General features: G+C 44.7%; 1 protein-coding gene across 2 annotated transcripts; it reads left to right on the plus strand.

Moving 5' to 3' along the window:
* Positions 1-1,199: 1,199 nt before the first annotated feature.
* Positions 1,200-20,505, plus strand: LOC136331926 (zinc finger protein 420-like). Of its 2 annotated transcripts, XM_066271093.1 has the most exons (5): positions 1,200-1,333; positions 4,612-4,827; positions 11,903-12,044; positions 14,487-14,560; positions 17,419-20,505. In XM_066271093.1, exons 2-5 carry the CDS (start codon positions 4,813-4,815, stop codon positions 19,189-19,191), a joined length of 2,004 nt encoding a protein of 667 aa, XP_066127190.1. In that variant the 5' UTR covers positions 1,200-1,333; positions 4,612-4,812; the 3' UTR covers positions 19,192-20,505. The 2 variants fall into 2 exon arrangements, 1 of the variants encoding a protein (XP_066127190.1); XR_010730561.1 differs by lacking the exons at positions 11,903-12,044; positions 14,487-14,560; positions 17,419-20,505 and adding an exon at positions 9,752-10,029.
* The last annotated feature ends 415 nt before the right edge of the window (positions 20,506-20,920 follow it).

Here is a 20,920-nt window from a genome sequence, read left to right on the forward strand (position 1 = left end):
ATAAGGTGATGTATTTAATCACGATACAAATACAGTTAAAGTATTAAACATCAGTCAATACATCAGAAAAAATTTTTATTTAAAATGAAATTTGAGTGTTAAAAAATTTTTGTGTTTCGAAAAGGAGGAGAGAAAGAAAGAAAAATCTACTTGTTCCATATTTATGCATTCATCGGTTGATTCTTTTTGTTTGTTTAATGAGAGAGAGAGAGAGAGAGAGAGATAGGGACAGACAGGCAGGAAGGGAGAGAGATGAGAAGCATCAATTCTTTGTTGTGGAACCTTAGTTGTTCATTGATTGCTTTCTCATATGTGCCTTGATAGGGGGTGCTGCAGCCCATTCAGAGACCCCTTCCTAAAGCCAGCAACCTTGGGCTAAAACCGGTGACCATGGGGTCATGTCTCTGATCCCTCATTCAAGCCAGTGATCCTGTGGTCAAGTAAGTGAGCCCGTGCTCAATCTGGCAACCTGGGTGTTCCGAACCTGGGTCTTCTACGTCCTAGGCCAATGCTCCATCCACTGTGTCACTGCCGGGTCAGGCCATTGGTTGATTCTTGTATGTGCCCTGACCCAGGATCAAACCCACAACTTTGTCATATTGGGAGGTTGCCTTAACCCACAGAGCAACTGGACCAGGGCCATCTAAGAAAAATCTTATGATGTGTGTGTCAAAGTTGTAACCCAACATTCAATCCTTGGGGTGTCATCACAGTGTTCTTTAATTTTTAAAATTGATTTTTAGGCAAGGTGTGGGGGACGGGAGTCAGAGAAACATGGATTTGTTCTTCTTGATTTATGCATTCATTGCTTGCTTCTTGGAGGTGACCTATCCGGGTTACCACAACCTTGGTGTAGAGGACAATACTCAAACCAACTGAACCACCCAGCCAGGGATTCATTATATTAACTTTGGATAAAAAAAAAAAATCATACAAATTTTATGAGTAATGATATTTAAGTCTTACTGAACATTACCTTAGTCATTCAATTACCAACAAAAAATTTATCACCAGTGAGAAAGGTGGAGGGGAGCACAGGACATGCTGCTTTTTGGCACCTTTCATTATTCTGCTATCACCACTTCTGATTGGTCAGTATTGAGTTCCCACCCACTGCGAGAAGCACTCAGACAGCTAGTCACTCCAGCCAGGCTTTAGGTGCACTGCGCACTCGCAGCTTCTTTCCAACCCCGGAGCGTCTGTAGCGAAGGTCTCGCAGGACTAAGGCCGGTCTTCCCGGTTTAAACATGGCGCTCCCCAGTCCCCATTCATGCACGCGGGGAGACTGAGGGTCGGTAAGGACGCCAAGAGCGCTGCTTCCGAGCCCCCAGCGGTGAGTGCGGAGTCCCGGTGAGAAGCCCCGAGCCTGCCCGCTTCGCTGGCTGCCGGGTGGGGACTCCGCGTCGGTTTCTGGGGAAACTGAAGCCGCCTTGCCCGTGTCCCCCCTCCGTCGGGCGTGGGACCCACCTCTCGTGGGGTTTTCTGCCGAGGGGCCAGCCCCCCCCCCCCCCATGTGCTGTTTAAAGTCCCGGAAGACGGACTCGGACGCTGGTCACCGACAGTGTGCGCCCCTCCGCCCGCCTGGCCTCCTTCAGATCATAGATCCCGGACTGCCCCCCCATGTGGCCTGGGGACCTGCAGACCCCCTCCTGAGACCCCACCCCATTTAATATGAGGCCCGGGCCAGGAAGAGCACACTGTCCATGGGGCGGGGATTCGGGGCGAGAATGCATGGTCCCCAGAAGAGCCCCCGGCCCCGTGCGGGGAGGGCTGTGTGGGAGCGGCGACAGCGGAGAGGCCCTGGGGACGCGCAGAGCGGGGCTGGGAGGGGTCGGGACGGAGAGAGACACGGGAGGGGAGGAGAAGTCAGTGAGGGGCCAGGACGGCCACGTGGGGGAGCGGGGGGGGGGGGGGACGGGACCGCGACGGGAGAGTGACAGTAACCGGGAAAAAGAGCACGAGGGGAAGAAAGGGGAGAAACCCCGAGGAGAGGGAGGGCCCGGAGAGAAGAGATTAGGAAGGGGGGATGGGGAGCTGAAGTGGGGGGTGAAGAAAAAAGAATTCTTATTTTCGTCCCAATGAATTTACCTCTTTTACTCCACATCTCATTTAATTTATTTAAAAGAAAACTTATTGAGATAAATCCTAGTCTGTTGAATATCTACTTTCTTGCAGTAGTTATTAACTTTTAAAATAAGCATTAGTGATATCTCATAACTAGAGCTTATAATTCTTTTTTTCCCCTCCCTTAAATGAGAAGTAGGGAGGCAGAAAGACTACTGCATGTACCCCCACTGTGATCCACTCAGCAAGCCCACTAAGGTGTGATGCTCTGCCTATCTAGGGCTGTTGCTCTGCAGTTGACCTATTTTAGCACCTTAGGTGAGGCCATGGAGCCATCCTCAGTACCTGGGGCCACCTTGCTCCAATAAAGCCATGGCTGCAGAAGGAGAAGAGAAACAGAGAGAGAAGGGATAGGGGGAGGGGTGGAGAAACAGACCATCGCTTAGTCTGTGTGCCCTTAGCAGGAATCAAACCCAGGACTTCCATGCACTGGACCTATGCTCTACCATTGAGCAAACTGGTCAAGGCCATAAGCACAGCTTATAATTCTTTCCCAAGTATGAGGCAGTCTCAACTTTTTACATCTTTGATCCTAAAAATCATTACATTAAAAAAGTTTGATATAATTTTTCTTTTCAATATATTGTGTGAAGTTTGAATTCTGAGACCGCGTCCTTTCTAGTGTCTATCAAACGTTGAAACAGCCATTGTTGTTTAGTAAACAATATTAGGCTATTTCATTGTGCACTTGGTAAGGATGTCAGACCCTGGCAGTTAGAACCTTTTGTCTTGAGTTCATCTAGTGTTCAGCATCTTTTTCTTTTTTTCATATGATTTGTTGAATTAGTGACTGAAAGTTTGTTTTGTTTTGTTTTTTTCATTTTTCTGAAGCTGGAAACAGGGAGAGACAGTCAGACTCCCGCATGCCCCTGACCGGGATCCACCCGGCAGGCCCACCATGGGGCTACGCTCTGCCCACCAGGGGGCGATGCTCTGCCCATCCTGGGTATCACCATGTTGCGACCAGAGCCACTCTAGCGCCTGAGGCAGAGGCCACAGAGCCATCCCCAGCGCACGGGCCATCTTTGCTCCAATGGAGCCTTGGCTGCAGGAGGGGAAGAGAGAGATAGAGAGGAAAGCGCGGCGGAGGGGTGGAGAAGCAAATGGGCGCTTCTCCTGTGTGCCCTGGCCGGGAATCGAACCCGGATCCTCCGCACGCTAGGCCGACGCTCTACCGCTGAGCCAACCGGCCAGGGCTAATGACTGAAAGTTTGAAACCGCCCTTCCAGCATCCAGAAGTGTGAGGTGTGCTGTGTCTGGTACCCGTCAGCCAGAGCTGCTGAAAACAGCTCTGGGGGTGCAATGTAGGCACCACAGGGACCTAGATAATGATGCCGTATCCTGGGCCCCACTGCAGACCCGCGGAACCACAACTTAAGCGTGGAGCCCTCATCCCCAAGGGATCTGCATGCTTATTGAAGCTAAACCATTCCCCTCGGGGGTCCGATGAAATGGCTTGATTTTTAAGAAAGGACATCACCTGCACTATTCTCTCAAAGTCAGAGAGCTTCTCTGGGTGCAACAGCATTGTTTTGTTTAGTTCTTTATTCAATTTAAAGAGTAGTGAGAGAGAGAGAGAGAAAGAGGGAGGAGCAGGAAGCATCAACTTCCATATTTGCCTTGCTCATGAAACCAAGGATTTTGAACCTGTGACCTCAGTGCTCTAGGTCAAAACTATATTCACTGCACCACCAAAGTTCGGGCCACATTCTTTTAATGAGCTGCTCCAGGAGGTTCCAAGGTGAGCCCAGGGATTAATAGGAAGGATCCTGTATGCATTTGCTTTAAGTTTTTGTTTTTTATAACAGAAATTTTATTTAGAAGTCAGAGAAGTAGCCTAAGCAGGTGGTGACACAGTGGATAAAGCATCAAAATGAGACACAGAGGACCCAGATTTATACCCTGAGGTTGCTGGCTTGAGTGCAGGGTCACTGGCTTAAGCATGGTATCATAGACATGAACCCATGGTCGCTAACGTGAGCCCAAAGATTGCTAGCATGAAGTCTAAGGTTGCTTGCGTGAGGTGAAGGTCACTGGCTTGAGCAAGGGGTCACTTGCTGTAGCCCCCCAGTCAAGGCACATATGAGAAAGCAATCAATGAACAACTAAGGAGCCACAACAAAGAATCGATGCTTCTCATCTCTCTCCCTTCCTGCTTGTCTGTCCCTCTTTCTGTCGCAAAGAAAAAAATAAAGTCAGAAGTACAAGTGTGCTCAGAGAACAGGTCTCAGAGGCAAAAGAGGAACCCTGGAATCTTAGGAGAAAGGCAAAGGTAGGTGGGGATGCACAGACATTGTCCCGAGAGGAGAGCGCCCGGGATGCATTAGTGAGAGGGGAGCAGGGGCGGTCAGGGAGGTGACAGGGTGTTGTGTTGGGTTTGGGCGTTCAGGAGAGCAGCGCCCATTCTCATTGCTGTGGGAATGTGTGGACGTCTGAGGGAGGACAGACAGGTGAAGACAAAAATAATATAGTGTGTTCTCCCTGCAGGAGCACTTGTGGCTGACTCCAGTGAGGATGGACAGGAGAGAGTGGACTTTTCAGCATTTCCAGGTCCTTCTGTCTGTGAGTGTGCTGGAAACAGATTAAAGGGCTGTGTGGACACCTGTGGCGGCACATTCTCAAAGTGCAGACTTGACTCCTCAACATATTGTCTCCTGAGAAAACAAGCAGAAGCAGGACCAGGACAGAATGGCTGCTTCTCAGGTAAGCGATGTGTCCTGGGCAGAGGCTGTGTTTGCCTTTCCTCATAACTTCAGTGAATTTTCTTCAAATGTTCATTTTATTGATTTTAGAGAGAGGTAGTGGATTTTTTTTTTTTTTAATATTTTATTTATTGATTTTTTAGAAAGAGAGGAGTGAGAGAGAGACAGAGAGAGAGAGAAGGGGGAGGAGCAGGAAGCATCAACTCTCATATGTGTCTTGACCAGGCAAGCCCAAGGTTTCGAACCGGCGACCTCAGTGTTCCAGGTCGACGCTTTATCCCACTGCGTCACCACAGGTCAGGCAGAGAGGTAGTGGATTTTGATGGAGATTGCATTAAATTTGTATATTGCTTTTGGTAATATGGCCATTTTAACTATGTTGATTCTTCCAATCCATGACATGAAATATTTTTCCATTTCATTTTGTCCTTTTCAATTTTTTTTAAATAATGCTTTGTAATTTTCAACATACAAGCATAGATCCTTTACATCGTTTATTAAGTTTATTCCAAGGTATTTTTGTTGCAACTGTAAAGGTGGTTATATTTTTTTAGTTCATTTTCTAGAGTTTTATTTTTGACATATATGAAATCAACAGACTTTTGTATGTTGATTTTGCATCCTGCGACTTTATAGTATTGGTTCATTGTTTCTAATAATTTTTTTGTGGAACCTTTGGGGTTTTCTTTCTTCTTTCTTCAATGAGAGGAGGAGAGGCAGAGACAGACTCCTGCATGCCCCCGCCTGGAACCCACCCAGCAAGCCCACTAGGGGGCGATGCTATGCCCATCTGAGGCATTGCTCCATTGTTCAGTAACCAGGCTCTTCTTGGTTACTGAGGTGGAGACCATGGAGCCATCCTCAGTGCCCTTTACCAACTCACTGCAATCGAACTATGGTTATAGGAGGGGAAGAGGAGAGTGAGTGAGAGAGGAAAGGCTGCAGAGCAGATGGGGACATCTCCTGTGTGCCCTGACAGGGAATTGAACCGTGGACATCCACACCGTGGGCAGACACTCTACTACTAAGCAAACTGGCCAGGGCCTTGGGTTTTCTATATACAGGATCTTATCATCTGCAAAAAGTGATACTGTTACTTCTTTCCCAATATAAATTGCTTTTATTTCTTTCTCTTTCCTGATTGCTATGGCTAAAACTTCTAACACTATGTTGAATAGGAGTGGAGAGACTGGGCAGCCTTATGTTTGTCCTGATTTCAGAGGAAAAGCTTTCAGTTTTTCTCCATTTAGTATTATATTAACTGACGGTTTGTCATATATGGCCTTTATTATGTTGAGGTACTTTCCTTCTATTCCAATTTTATTGAGTGTTACATGACTTATGTATATCAAACCACAATTGTACTCCTGGAATAAATCCCACGTTAATTGTGATGTATTATTATTATTTTTTTTTCTTTGTGTATTTTTCCGAAGCTAGAAACGGGAAGAGACAGACAGACTCCCACATGCGCCCGACCGGGATCCACCCGGCACGCCCACCAGGGGGCGGTGCTCCGCCCATCTGGGGTGTTGCTCTGTTGTAACCAGAGCCATTCTAGCACCTGAGGCAGAGGCCACAGAGCCATCCTCAGCGCCCCAGCCTACTTTGCTCCAACGGAGCCTTGGCTGCGGGAGGGGAAGAGAGAGACAGAGAGGAAGGAGAGGGGGAGGAGTGGAGAAGCAGATGGGCGCTTCTCCTGTGTGCCCTGGCCGGGAATCGAACCCGGGACTTCTGCACACCAGGCCGACACTCTACCACTGAGCCAACTGGCCAGGGCCATGATGTATTATTTTTTTAATGTGTTGTATTCAAGTTGCTAGTATTTTGTTTAGGATCACTATTCTATAAGTTTTGTCTCTGAGATTCTTGGGCAGAACTCCAGTGCGACCTTCCTGTTAACGATGTAGGCAGGGCCACAGTCATTGGTGGGTGTGGCTTGTAATGAGGGTTTTACATCTTCAGCTTTATGGCTTTATGATTTTGTGGCTTGAAGTTTCTAGCAATGGTGATTTGAGGTCTCTGGGTGCTCCTCCCCACGTCTCAAGAAACCAGGGGACCTGATGGGGAGTAGCTGTATTTCTCAGGGGTAAGAGTGGCTCTGGAGAGCTAGCTGTGGGATCTGCCACTGCCACTTTTCCTACCTACATGGTGAGGGACTTGGTATCTGGGAGGCTGGGGGACCACACTTTCTCTGTCTCGGTGCAGAGAGTGGGCTGCAGGCAGACCAGGGGACCAAGGCCGGGACCCTGCGCTCAGTCCCTGCCCCTTAGTTCAGCACCTCCCTCTCTACCTCTCTGCCTCTATCTGAAGGAGGTTCAGGCACTCCAGACTTCACTCTTCATTTCACAGGAAACCTTACCTAGGCAACATGGCCCTTCCTCTTTCCCACAGTGCAGCAAAGAAAAAGAAAGAAACACCTGAGCAGGCCAGCTTCTCTCTTCAGAGCTGACTGTGACTATGTTTTATCTCCACCCTCCTTTTCAACTCACTACACCTTAAGTCCTTTCAGTGTGGGGCTCTTTCAGGTTCAGTGTGAGCCCAGCTGGGGTTACTTCACTGTGTTACTATTGTTCAATTTGTTGAAATTTCAAAGGGAGAGATCAGGGGTATCTCTCATGCTACCATTACTCTCTCATCACTTTCAAATACTAGAAATATCCCCTTTGTGACATCAACCTGGGAGGGCAACTGTGTCCATCATCCTTATGAGGATGGGTCAGAAGCTTGAGCATCAATATGAAGGGAAACTAGGCTTTAGGTTCATGAGGCTGCAGCGTCACCTCTGTGGGGCAGGATTAAGGAAATGCACCTTCTACAGGTCAGACTACTGAGGAAGTTCCAACAGAAAAGAGCAGCTAGAAGAGACTTGTTCACTAGATTGGTGAGAACATCTTCCTATTTATTTATTTATTTTATTTTTTTTATTATTCATTTTAGAGAGGAGAGGGAGAGACAGAGGGAGAGAGAGAGAGGAGAGACAGAGAGAGAGATGGGGGGGAGGAGCTGGAAGCATCAACTCCCATATGTGCCTTGACTAGGCAAGCCCAGGGTTTCGAACCGGCGACCTCAGCATTTCCAGGTCGACGCTTTATCCACTGCGCCACCACAGGTCAGGCCGCATCTTCCTATTTAAAGGGAATGTTAAAGAACAGAACGTGGCGGATACATGTGGATGGACATTTGCAAAAATTACTATTTTTTGTGATCATTTGCAGATAATTTCCTTATTCATGTTACTGCCTACAATGTCACAGCAGATAACTCTCCAAGAATGTGTATAAAATTTTTTAAGGAAATTATAGAAAAAATAATTGCTCTAAATATTTTTTTCTATTATTATGAATGTTCTTCTTGCTACTGTGTTTATAAAACACGAGTATCACCTGACCAGGTGGTGCTGCAGTGGATAGAGCATTGGACTGTGACACAGAGGACCCAGGTTTAAAGCCCCAAGGTCACCAGCTTGAGCCATGGAGTTGGTGTATTGAGCGTGGGATCATAGGCATGACCACATGGTTTCTGGCTTGAAGCCCAGAGTCGCTGGCTTGAGCCCAAGGTTGGTAACTTGAATAAGGGGATCATTTGCTCTGCTTTAGCCCCCCAGTCAAGACACATATAAAAAACAATCAATGAACAGTGAAGGTACTGCAACAAAGAATTGATGCATCTTATCTCTCTCTTTTCCTGTCTGTCTGTCCCTCTCTGTCTCTTTCTGTTACAAAAAAAACAACAAAAAACAAGTATTATTCACAACTGATTCATAAAACTACATAATTACAATATCTGGATTTCATTTTATTTTATATCACTTATAAATTGTACCTAGTTCCCCTATGTATGTCTGTGTACAGAACATGTTAACAGGCCCTGGCTGGTTGGCTCAGTGGTAGAGCGTCGGCCTGGTGTGCAGGGGTCCCAGGTTCGATTCCCGGCCAGGGCACACAGGAGAAGCGCCCATCTGCTTCTCCACTCCTCCCCCTCTCTTTCCTCTCTGTTTCTCTCTTCCCCTCCCACAGCCAAGGCTCCATTGGAGCAAAGTTGGCTGGGGCGCTGAGGATGGCTCTGTGGCCTCTGCCTCAGGTGCTAGAATGGCTCTGGTTACAACAGAGCAACACCCCAGATGGGCGGAGCATCGCCCCCTGCTGGGCGTGCTGGGTGGATCCCGGTCGGGCGCATGCGGAAGTCTGTCTGACTGCCTCCTGGTTTCCAGCAATAAAATTTTAAATAAATATTAAAAAAAAAATGTTAACATTATTTGAGCTATTTTTTCTTCTTGCTTAAGATGTTTTTGTTGTTATCAGTTATGGAAACTTCTATACATGTTTATGGAGTTTCTATGAATATTGGCCAATATTTGTACTTTTTTTGAAAATTGTAGATTACCTTTGAAATAAAACTCAAGGCCTACCCTTCACTCTGTTTCACAAAGCAGTTTCACAGTAAGGGAATAAATATCTTGTTCAAAGATTATGTATAGTAAATTTGTGGTTGCTATGCATCCTATTCTTTGAGAACAAGAAATTCTGTTAAAATTTCAGCTCAGTCATATATGCATTTTCGCTCGAGTTTTCTTTGTCTGTTATTCGGGAGCGTGGCACATGGACTACAGACATAGTCATCATTGGTAAAAAGAGAGCTTGTTAGATGTGTGGGAGCACAGGCTCCATCCCAGAACTCCTGAGTGAGATTCAGCATTTGCAGAAAATAGCAGTTCACTGTTGTTGATGTAAAATTGAACAAGTACACTTCTAACTTGTTGTGACAAGTGATCGTAAGCGATACAAATACAGCACTGACAAATCCACATGCCTGTGTTGATGCCTTAGTTCTATTTATTAATTTTAGAGAGAGAGGAAAAAGCCATGAACTTGCTGTTTCACTTATTTATTAAGTGGTTGATTTTTTGTGTGTGCCTTGACCAGGAATTGAACCTGCCACATTGGTATATCAGGAGAATTCTCTTACTGACTGATTTACCAGGTCACAGTGATGACTTAATTTTAAAATTCATCTTCTTGAAAAGTCAAGTCTGGCCTGACCTGTGGTGGCACAGTGGATAAAGCGTCGACCTGGAAATGCTGAGGTCGCCGGTTCGAAACCCTGGGCTTGCCTGGTCAAGGCACATATGGGAGTTGATGCTTCCAGCTCCTCCCCCCTTCTCTCTCTCTCTGTCTCTCTCTCCTCTCTCTCCCTCTCTGTCTCTCTCTCCTCTCTAAAAATGAATAAAAAATAAAAAAATAAAAAAATAAAAAGTCAAGTCTGTGTAGTGGATTTATGGACATGTGTGCTCCTCCTTACTCAATGTTAGAAAATAAATTAAAAAATATTACTCATGAAAGATTAAGAAAACAAAAGACAAAAAATTTTTGAGAAAAAGAGTATTGCTGCCTGACCAGGTAGTGGCACAGTAGGTAAGGCACTGACCTGTGACACTGAGGACCCAGATTCAAACCCCCGAGGTCACTGACTTCAACCTGGGTCCCTGGCTTGAGCGTGGGGTTATAGAGCAGGGGTCCCCAAACTACGGCCCGCAGGCCACATGTGGCCCCTTAGGCCATTTATCCGGCCCCCACCGCACTTCCGGAAGGGGTACCTCTTTCATTGGTGGTCAGTGAGAGGAGCATAGTTCCCATTGAAATACTGGTCAGTTTGTTGATTTAAATTTACTTGTTCTTTATTTTAAATATTGTATTTGTTCCCGTTTTGTTTTTTTACTTTAAAATAAGATATGTGCAGTGTGCATAGGGATTTGTTCATAGTTTTTTTTTATAGTCTGGCCCTCCAACGGTCTGAAGGACAGTGAACTGGCCCCCTGTGTAAAAAGTTTGGGGACCCCTGTTATAGAGAGTACCCCATGCTTGCTGGTATGAAGCTAAAGGTTGCTGGCTTAAGCAGCAGGTCATTGGCTCAGCCAGAGCCACTTGGTCAATGCACATATCAGAAAGCAGTAAATGGGCCCTGGCCGGTTGGCTCAGCGGTAGAGCGTCGGCCTAGCGTGCGGAGGACCCGGGTTCGATTCCCGGCCAGGGCATACAGGAGAAACGCCCATTTGCTTCTCCACCCCTCCGCCGCTTTCCTCTCTGTCTCTCTCTTCCCCTCCCGCAGCCAGGGCTCCATTGGAGCAAAGATGGCCCGGGCGCTGGGGATGGCTCTGTGGCCTCTGCCCCAGGCACTAGAGTGGCTGGTCGCAACATGGCGACGCCCAGGATGGGCAGAGCATCGCCCCCTGGTGGGCAGAGTGTCGCCCCTGGTGGGCGTGCCGGGTGGATCCCGGGCGGATCCCGGGCGGATCCCGGGCGCATGCAGGAGACTATCTGACTGTCTCTCCCCGTTTCCAGCTTCAGAAAAATGAAAAAAAAAAAAAAGAAAGAAAGAAAGCAGTAAATGAACAACTAAAAGTGCCACAACTTGAGTTGATGCTTCTCATCTCTCTCTAACCAGTTTGTGTGACCCAGTTTCTCTGTCTCACACAGAAGAAATATATATATTGCTGGGCAAAAATGATATGGTCTTTTTTTTTGAAAAATGTCCTGGATTATTTTCTCATATGACAAAACCACCTCTAACCCTGTTTTCATTTTGGTTGACATTATAAACTCAGAATGTGGACCTTCATTACTGTGTCTTATCTTCCAGAAACTATTGACCTTCAGGGATGTGGCTGTAGAAAGACCCAGATTCAAAGCTTCGAGGTCACTGATTTCAAGCCAGGGTCCCTGGCATGAGTGTGGGGTTATGTACATTATCCTTTGGTTGCTGGCATGAGCCCAAAGGTTGCTGGTTTGGGCGATGGGTCCCTGGCTCAGCTAGAGCCACCTGGTTGGTCAAGGCATGTATCAGAAAGCAGTCAATGAATAATTAATATTGCCACAACTTGAGTTGAAATTCTCACATCTCTCAAACCTGTCTGTGTGATGCTGTTTCTCTCTCACAGAAGAAATATATATTGCTGGGCAAAAATGATCTTACTGGGTCATTTCTCCTAGAAAAAACCACTTCTAAACGTGTTTTCATGTTGGATGACGTTATAAACTCAAGAGTGTGGACATTTGTTAATCTGTCTTTTCTTTCAGAAAGCATTGACCTTCAGGAATGTGACCTTCAGGGATGTGGCTGTAGATTTCTCTCAGGAGGAGTGGGAATGCCTGGACCCAGCTCAGCAGAAACTGTATGTGGATGTGATGTTGGAGAACTACAGGAACCTGGTCTCCCTGGGTGAGGATGACTTCCTTCCTGAGTTTATTCTGTCCCTGCAGCATTTTGTTTCTTTCATTAGGAGATCACATGGTAGCTTCTGTCTTGCAAGGTAGCTTTTGAATTCTGCCATCAGGAAACAAATATGGGGGTTTGCTGGTGTAGAAACAAAGGCTTCATGATGCACATTGATTAGACCTCAGTGTATGAAAACTTACGTGGTGTTAGAATGATTAAGGTGCTATCAGAAAACAGTATTTTGGAAAGTTTTTTTCTAGAACATTGTAATATTGTACCATGTCTTCTCACCTGGGCACAAAATGACTTAGAAATTGTAGCTGTGAAGGCAAATGACAGTATCCTTCCACCCAGGTAGGTGGGATGAGGAAGCAGATGATGCCGGTAAGCGATGTAAAGGTCACAGAGGAAGCCAGACTTTAAAGTGTGGTTTGGGAAGCTGCTGCAGTGGAAAGGGCTGTGAGAGACCCAGGTTAATTCTGGTTGCTTTGATTGAGGGACAGCTTGTCTCCAACATGTCCTGTGTTCCAGCATCCTCAAGAGACTCTGCTTTTGCTATAACGATCTTCCTCATCTCATTAGCAGTGGGGGCCAAGTCCTCCCCTTGGACTGAGGGCTGCTATGATCTGGCTCCTCTTCTATACCTTTGGGCACCTGAGAAAGCATGTGCACGTACCGGAGGAATTACATGATAGGTTGTTTTTTGTCATTTGGAGTTTTTGACAGAAGTGGTTGAGATCTTAAAATTGGGTGCAGAAATTTCAGGAATCCTTGGAACAGATGTTATGTTTTCAGATGTATCATTTGTTTCTTTTTAATTTTTGACAGAGACAGATAGGGACAGACAGATAGGAAGGGAGAGAGATAAGAAGCATCAATTCTTTGTTGTGGCATCTTACTTGTTTATTGATTGCTTACATTTATATAGTTTGACGGTGGAGGAGAGGCTACAGCTGAGTGAGTGAGACATTTTGGCTCAAGCCAGTGACCATGGGGTCATGTCTATGATACTACACTCAAGCCAGCAACCTCATGCTCAAGTTGGGGAGCCCATGCTCAAGTCGGCGACCTTGGGGTTTAGAACATGGGTCCTCTCTGTTCCCATTCAATGTTCTAACCACTGCATCACCACCTTGTCAGGCTGCTTCCTCTTATATTTAGGATTTTACTTATTCATCTGGGGGGGGAGCGCAGAGGGGTGAGGTGCAGGAAGCATGAACTCCCGTATGTACCTTATCCAGGCAGCCCAGGGTTTTGAACCAGCAACCTTAGTGTTTCAGGTCAGCCTTTTATCCACTGCACTGCTACAGGTGAAGCTGCTTCATCATTTTGACCTAGTCTTCTAACTCCCTGTCCTCTGTCAGCCATCACTCTGTTCACTGTACCTGTTGGTCTATTTCTGGTTATTTATTCATTTATATTGTTCTTTAGATTTCACATATAATTGACATCAGATGGTACATGTGTTTCTCTGCCAGACTTATTTCCCTTAGCACAATACCTTCTATGTATGGCCATGCTTCTGCAAATGCTAAAGTTTCATTCTTTTTTATTATCCATTTATATTCACATTCTTGATTATTTTTTCTTCCTTTTAAGATGACATTCTGCCTTCTAGTATTATTATACAGCAAGGGAGAGAGATGACAAGCATTAACTTGTAGTTGAGTCATTTTAGTTGTTCACCGAAAGGTTTTCATATTTGCCTTGACAAGAGGGCTCCATTCGAGCCAGTGACTCCTTGCTCAAGTCAGCAACCTTCGGTGTTAAGCCAGAAACCACTGTATGCCAGTGACCATGGGGTTGTGTGTATAACCCCACTCTTAAGCTCATAACTCCTGTGTTTGTCAAACTGGTGTGCCCACACTCTAGATACCAACGTTGGGGCTTTGAAACTGGATCCTCAGCATGCCAGGCCAACACTCTATCCACTGCACCACCACCTGGTCTGGTGACTTTGTTCTTCAGTTTTAGAGTCTTCACTGCAGCCAAATGAGCTCACAGTCAGGCCAGAGACCTTGGGGATTAGACCTGGGACTTCAGCAACACAGGTTGACAGTCTGTCTGTGCATCACTACTGCTCATGCTTTTTTGGGTTTGATATCTGTTTTCAGTACTGCAGTCTCTGTGTGTTTGAACAATTACTCACTTTTTAAAAAAGTCTACAGTGCATTCACCCTGTACTGCCGTTCTCTTGGCGCCCTGTGTCATGCAGAACAAAAATAGTCTTTCAGGAAGCAGCGAGGTAGCCAGTTCATATCGCCATTGTGTGCCTGGGTGTTTCAGCAGATAATTGTCAGTAATGGAAGGAAATATTCATTCCTCTCTGATGTGACTTTACATCATTGTTACCTTTCTTGGTCTTGCTTTAAACTTCCTTTGGAGTTCTCAAAATGTAATTATGTCCATAATTGCTGGTAAGTCCATTTATTTTGTGTATTTTAGCTGAATCATCTGAAGACAACAAGACCTTGTTACAAAAGTCAGGAACAGAAGATTTCTCATCTAAAATAATACTGGTAAGATATGGAAGATGTGGTTTTGATAGTGCACACTTAATGAAACCCTTGGAATTTTAGGAAGAGTGGTGAGAAGAAAGGATGTTAATATGGACAGAACTAACCTGAGGCAATTATTTTGCTGTTATTTATTAATTTAGAGAGCAATGGGGAGAGAGCGACAGAGAGACAGTGACAGACAGAAACATTGATCTTTTCCACTATGTGCCCCGACCAGAGATTGAGGCTGCAACCTCTGCACACCGGGATGACAGTATAAACAACGGAGGTCTTTGGCCTCGGTGGGACAAGTCTTATTAATTTTTAAAATGGTTATTACACTGTGGCCTGTTAGCTCGATTGGTTGAAAGCATCATCCTGAAACAACAAGGTTGTGGATTTCATCACTGGTAAGGCTCACATGAAAAGGAGCTAGTGAGTGGACAACAGGTTTGAACAACAAATGAATGCTTCCCTTCTTTCTCTTTTGTCTCTCCCTGCCTCTATCTCTCTGAAAATAAAAAAATAGAGTAAGCCCTACTTGGATAGGTCGGTTTTTTTAAGGGTCATCTGGAGCCCAGACATTGTCTGTTTGAATGTCTGGTCAAGGCTCATATAAGAGCAGCTCAATATTCATATGATTCCCCGTTGCTCTATTTTTTTGTGTGTGGCAGAGATAGAGTCAGAGAGAGGGGCAGACAGACAGGAAGGGAGAGTGATGAGAAACATTAATTCTTCATTTTGTTTCCTTAGTTGTGAATTGATTGATTTCTCATATGTGCCTTGACCGGGGCGGGGGGGGGGGGCTGTAGCAGACCGAGTGACCCCTTGCTCGAGCCAGCGACCTTTGACTGAAGCTGTTGAGCCTTGCTCAAACCAGATGAGTCCGCGCTGAAGCTGGCGACCTCAGGGTTTCAAACCTGGGTCTTCCGCATCCCAGTCTGTTGCTCTATTCACTGCGCCACCACTTGGTCCAGCTCCCCGCCTCTCTTAAAAAAGAAAAAATAACCCACTTATTGCATTGATTTTAGCCAAAGAGATGAAGAGAAAGAGGTGGAGAGAGACAGGAACTTTGAGCTACTCCTGTATGTGTCCTGACCTGGATTTGAACCAGCAGCCTCTGTGCTTTGAGATGATGCTGTAATCAACTGAGCTATCTGGCTAGGACAGGATAATTATTTGTGACTCTTTGTTTTCTAAATAAATAAAAAATATTGCACATTTAGGAAACTCCCTCTAAGTCAGTTATATTGCATATCAATTAGTTTCTAAAAAGAAAGCTCAGCCCTGGCTGGTGTGCTCAGTGGTAGAGCATGGGCCCCACGTGTAGATATCCCATGTTTGATTCCCGGTCAGGGCACACAGGAGAAGCACCATCTGCTTCTCTGCCTCTTCCCCTCTTTCTATTTCTCTCTCTGTTCTCCTTGCACAGCCATGGCTGGAATGGTTAGAAACAGTTGCCTCAGGCACTGAGGATGGCACCATGGCCTCTACCTCAGGTACTAAATAAATGGCTGTATTGCAGCCCTGGCCAGTTGGCTCAGTGCTAGAGCATTGGCCTGGCGTGTGGATGTCCCAGATTTGATTCCTGTTCAAGGCACATAGTAAAAGCCATTATCTGCTTTTCCATGCCTTCTTTACCTTTTCTCCACTAGAGCAAGTTGGCCCAGGCACTGAGGATGGCACCATGGCCTCCGCTTCAGGTGCTAAAATGGCTTCAGGCAACAGAGCAATGCCCCAAATGGGCAGAGCTTTGCCCCCTAGTGGTCTTGCCTGGTGGATCCCGGTCATGTATAAGCAGGATTCTGTCTCTCTGCCTCCCTGCTTCTCACTTAAGAAAAATACAAAAATAAAACCAAAGTAACTATGTTGTTGAGCAACAGAGCCAGGGTCCCTGATGGACAAAACATCACCCCCTACTTGACTTGCCAGTGGATACTGGTTGAGTGCATGTGGGATTCTTGTCTCTCTGCCTTCCATCATCTCACTAAAATAAGTAAATTTTAAAAATGAAGATGAAAAAATTTTTTTACTATTACATATTCTTCAAAAGGAAATCTGGCCTGACCAGGCTGTGGCGCAGTGGATAGAGCGTTGGCCTGGGATGCGGAAGGACCCAGGTTCGAGACCCCAAGGTTGCCGGCTTGAGTGTGGGTTCATCTGGTTTGAGCAAAACAAAAAGCTCACCAGCGCTTGACCGGGCACAGTGGATAGAGCATCCTACTGGGATGTGGAGGACCCAGGTTCAAGACCCCGAGGTTGCCAGGTTGAGTGCGGGCTCATCTGGTATGAGCAAAAGCTCACCAGCTTGCACCCAAGGTTGCTGGCTTGAGCAAGGGGTTACTCAGTTTGCTGTAGCCCCATGGTCAAGGCACATATGAGAAAGCAATCAATGAACAACTAAGGTGTCAAAACGAAAAAATGATGATTGATGCTTCTCATCTCTTTCTGTTCCTGTTTGTCTGTCCCTATTTGTCCCTCTCTCTGACTCTCTCTGTCCCTGTAAAAAAAAAAAAAAGAAATCTGGAAAAGCTAGGAACTTCTGTAATTTATGGAGTAAAAAAATCATTTTATTTGTTTTAAATTTATTATGAGATTAAACTTTCAATCAGTGATTTCTAACATTGAGATTTATCATGCAGACACGAAATTATTATGTGGTCAATGTAGGAATGCCTTTAAAAGGTAATCCTATTCTTCTACCAAAAAATAGCATTCTTTTTCATTTCAATTTCTATGACTTTCATAAAATCAGAGCAAGTTTTATAAAGCCAACATGGTTTAATATTTATCACAGAGGAGTTATTTGGGAATAAGTGTAGATGTTAAATGAAATTAGACCTTTCACTAAAAGCATTTCTGTCTTTGATGATTACCAGAGTATACATAATGGAGACAGAAGTTATCAATACAGTGAACATTGGAAAAACTTTAAACAAGAATTAATTTATAATCAAAATGAGAAAACTCCATTTCCAGAGAACCACTATGAACAAGGCAAAGTGTTTGACCAAATGTCACATTCTAATATTCATCAGGATATTCATGTTGTGGAGATAACAAATGAACAAAGTAAATTTATTAAATCTTTTAAGCAATCTTCAAATCATACTGAAGATGAGAATATTCAAACTGAGGGGGAATCTTACACTTACAATTTATGTAAGAGAGCTTTTAGTGAAATATTTAATGTAAATAGACTTAAGAAAGTCCATAGTGGAGAAAACCTTTCTCAATATGAAGAATTTGGTAAAACATTTAATTGGCATTCATGTCATACTTTATATGAGAGAAATATTCATACCAAAGTGAGACCTTACAAATGCAGAGAATGTGGCAAAGCCTTTAGCTGTTTCTCAACTCTTACTAAGCATCAGAAAATTCATAGTGGAGAAAGGTCTCATCAATGTTTAGAATGTGGAAAAACCTTTCTGTGGAACTCAGAGCTTACTATACATCAAAGAATTCACACAGGAGAGAAACCATATAAATGTGGAGAATGTGGCAAAGCATTTAGAAGTTCATCAGATCTTACTAAACATCAGAGAGTTCATACTAAGGAGAGGTCTTATAAATGTTTAGAATGTGGCAAAACCTTTATCCGGAACTCACCGCTTACTATACATCAGAGAATTCACACAGGAGAGAAACCATACAAATGCAGAGAATGTGGCAAAGCCTTTAGAAGTTCTTCACTACTTACTGAACATCAGATTATTCATACTGGTGAGAAGTCCTTTATATGTGGACAATGTGGCAAAGCCTTTAGCAAGTCATCACACCTTACCCAACATGAGAGAGTTCATACTGGTGAGAAGCCCTATAAATGTAGAGAATGTGACAAAGCCTTTAGCAGTTCCTCAGCTCTTACTAAACACAGGAGAATTCACACTGGTGAGAAGCCCTATAAATGTAGAGAATGTGGCAAAGCCTTTGGTTATTCCTCAAGCCTTAGTATCCACAGGAGTATTCATACTGGAGAGAAGCCCTACAAATGTGAAGCATGTGGCAAAGCCTTTACCTTGCATTCAGATCTTAGTGCACATGAAGTAATTCATACTGGAGTGAGACCTTACAAATGCACTGAATGTGGCAAAGCCTTTAAACGTTCTTGGATCCTTACTGCACATCAAAGATTTCATACTGGAAAATGGTCTTATAAATGTTTAGAATGTGGCAAAACCTTTATCCGGAACTCAGAGCTTACTATACATCAGAGAAGCCACACAGGAGAGAAACCATACAAATGTAGAGAATGTGGCAAAGCCTTTAGCAATTCATCAAATGCTATTCAACACCAGAGAGTTCATACCGGTGAGAAGCCCTATAAATGTAAAGAATGTGGCAAAGCCTTTAGCAAGTCCTCAACTGTTATTCAACATCAGAGAGTTCATACCGGTGAGAAGCCCTATAAATGTAAAGAATGTGGAAAAGCCTTTAGCCGTTCCTCAATCCTTATTAGACATCAGAAAATTCATACTGGAGAGAGGTCTCATAAATGTTTAGAATGTGGCAAAACCTATATGTGGAAATCACAGCTTACTGTCCATCAAAGAATTCACACAGGAGAAAAACCATACAAATGTAGAGAATGTGGCAAAGCTTTTACCCGTTCCTCAAATCTTACTCAACATCAGAGACTTCATACTTGACAGAAGCTTTACAAATGAGGATTTGGTAAAGCCTTTGGCCAGTCCTGAAACCTTACTCATCATTAGAAGAGTACATACTGGACAGAAACCTTACATTTGTAGGGAGTGTGGTCAAGTCTTTGCTTGGGAGGGGAATCTTATTAAATATAAGAGATTTTATCCTCAATAGAAGCCTTACAAATATGGAGGTTGTGACAAAACCTTTAATGACCACTCATCTTACTGAACAAGAGAACACATATCAGAGAAGTACCTTGCAAATATCAAGTATGTGGCAAAGCCCTTCACCTGTGCTCAAAACTTCCCCAACATTGCAGAATTCATGATGGAGAGAAACACAATGTCAGTAATTTAGCAAAATGTTGAACTTGTACAAGCTTCATGGAGCATCAGAGAATTAAGCCGTGTAAATGCAATACATGTTCCAAAGTCATTGTCCCCATTCACACTCTATTCAACATATGATAATACTGGATGATAGACTAACATATAATGGACATGGAAAGCTTTACACAGTATGGAAACCTTACTCAACACTGCTATGACCAACAGAATTTCTCACACTTCAGGTGTTTCATCATCTGTGTCCCTTAGATAAGGTCTCTGCAAATATTACCAAAACTTAGGTGATTTATTATTTTTTTTTAGAATTTATTTATTCATTTTAGAGAGGACAGAGAAAAGAGGGGAAGCAGGAAGCATTAATTCCCATATGTGTCTTGACCAGGCAAGGTCAGGGCCTCAAACCAGCGGCCTCAGTGCTCCAGGTCCACACCCTTCCCGCTGTGCTGCCACAGGTCAGGCTCTGTTTTGGTTCACAGTGGTACCTTGACACGGTTTAAATTGAGCAATGAGAGATGAGCAGTCACTCATGGGATTTTTTTGCTTTAAGTCATGAGCAGATATCTGAATCACGAGCTTCCACCACCCTCCACTAGATGGCCTGCCAAAGGTTCTGAAAGGGGGAAGAAACAAACTTCCATGGAAACGTTTTTGTTCAAATGGCCTCTAAGTGAAAGCAAGGAAAGTGTGGCAAAAAAGCCAAAAGTCAATTTAGAAAATGGTGATGATTAAGCAAAGTAAAATAATAGCAATTAAGTTTAGCAATAAAGTTACATATTATGGGTAGTGTGTAAATTATATTTTGCAATTAAATGTAGCATTAAGTAAGTAGAGAATAAGTCATGTTAAGATACAGTGCACAAAATGAAAACCGCCTCTGCCAGTCTCCTTCATCTCCACCAGCATCTTCACCTGACCTTGAAGGTAAATACACTTCATAAACCATTTTATTTCTTTTTGTTTGTTTGTTGTTGTTTTTTTTACTTTTCCGAAGCTAGAAACGGGGAGGCAGTCAGACAGACTCCCGCATGCGCCTGACCGGGATCCACCCGGCACGCCCACCAGGGGGCGATGCTCTGCCCATCCGGGGCGTCACTCAGTCACAACCAGAGCCACTCTAGCGCCTGGGGCAGAGGCCAAGGAGCCATCCCCAGCGCCCAGGCCATCTTTTTGCTCCAATGGAGCCTCGGCTGCAGGAGGGGAAGAGAGAGACAGAGAGGAAGGAGGGGGGGTGGAGAAGCAGATGGGCGCCTCTCCTGTGTGCCCTGGCCGGGAATCGAGCCCAGGACTCCTGCACACCAGGCCCACGCTCTACCACTGAGCCAACCGGACAGGACCTCATTTTATTTCTTTATATCCTCTTATGTATATATCTGTTTATTATTTA

This window comes from Saccopteryx bilineata, chromosome 3, assembly GCF_036850765.1.
Source record: "Saccopteryx bilineata isolate mSacBil1 chromosome 3, mSacBil1_pri_phased_curated, whole genome shotgun sequence".
In the NCBI taxonomy this organism is placed as follows: Eukaryota; Metazoa; Chordata; class Mammalia; order Chiroptera; family Emballonuridae; genus Saccopteryx; species Saccopteryx bilineata.

Excerpts from the sequence above, each read along its gene's own strand:
- LOC136331926 (XM_066271093.1), top strand. Across the intron at positions 12,045-14,486 it reads CAGGAACCTGGTCTCCCTGG|CTGAATCATCTGAAGACAAC; the intron begins GTGAGGATGACT and ends TGTGTATTTTAG. Across the intron at positions 14,561-17,418 it reads TCTCATCTAAAATAATACTG|AGTATACATAATGGAGACAG; the intron begins GTAAGATATGGA and ends GATGATTACCAG.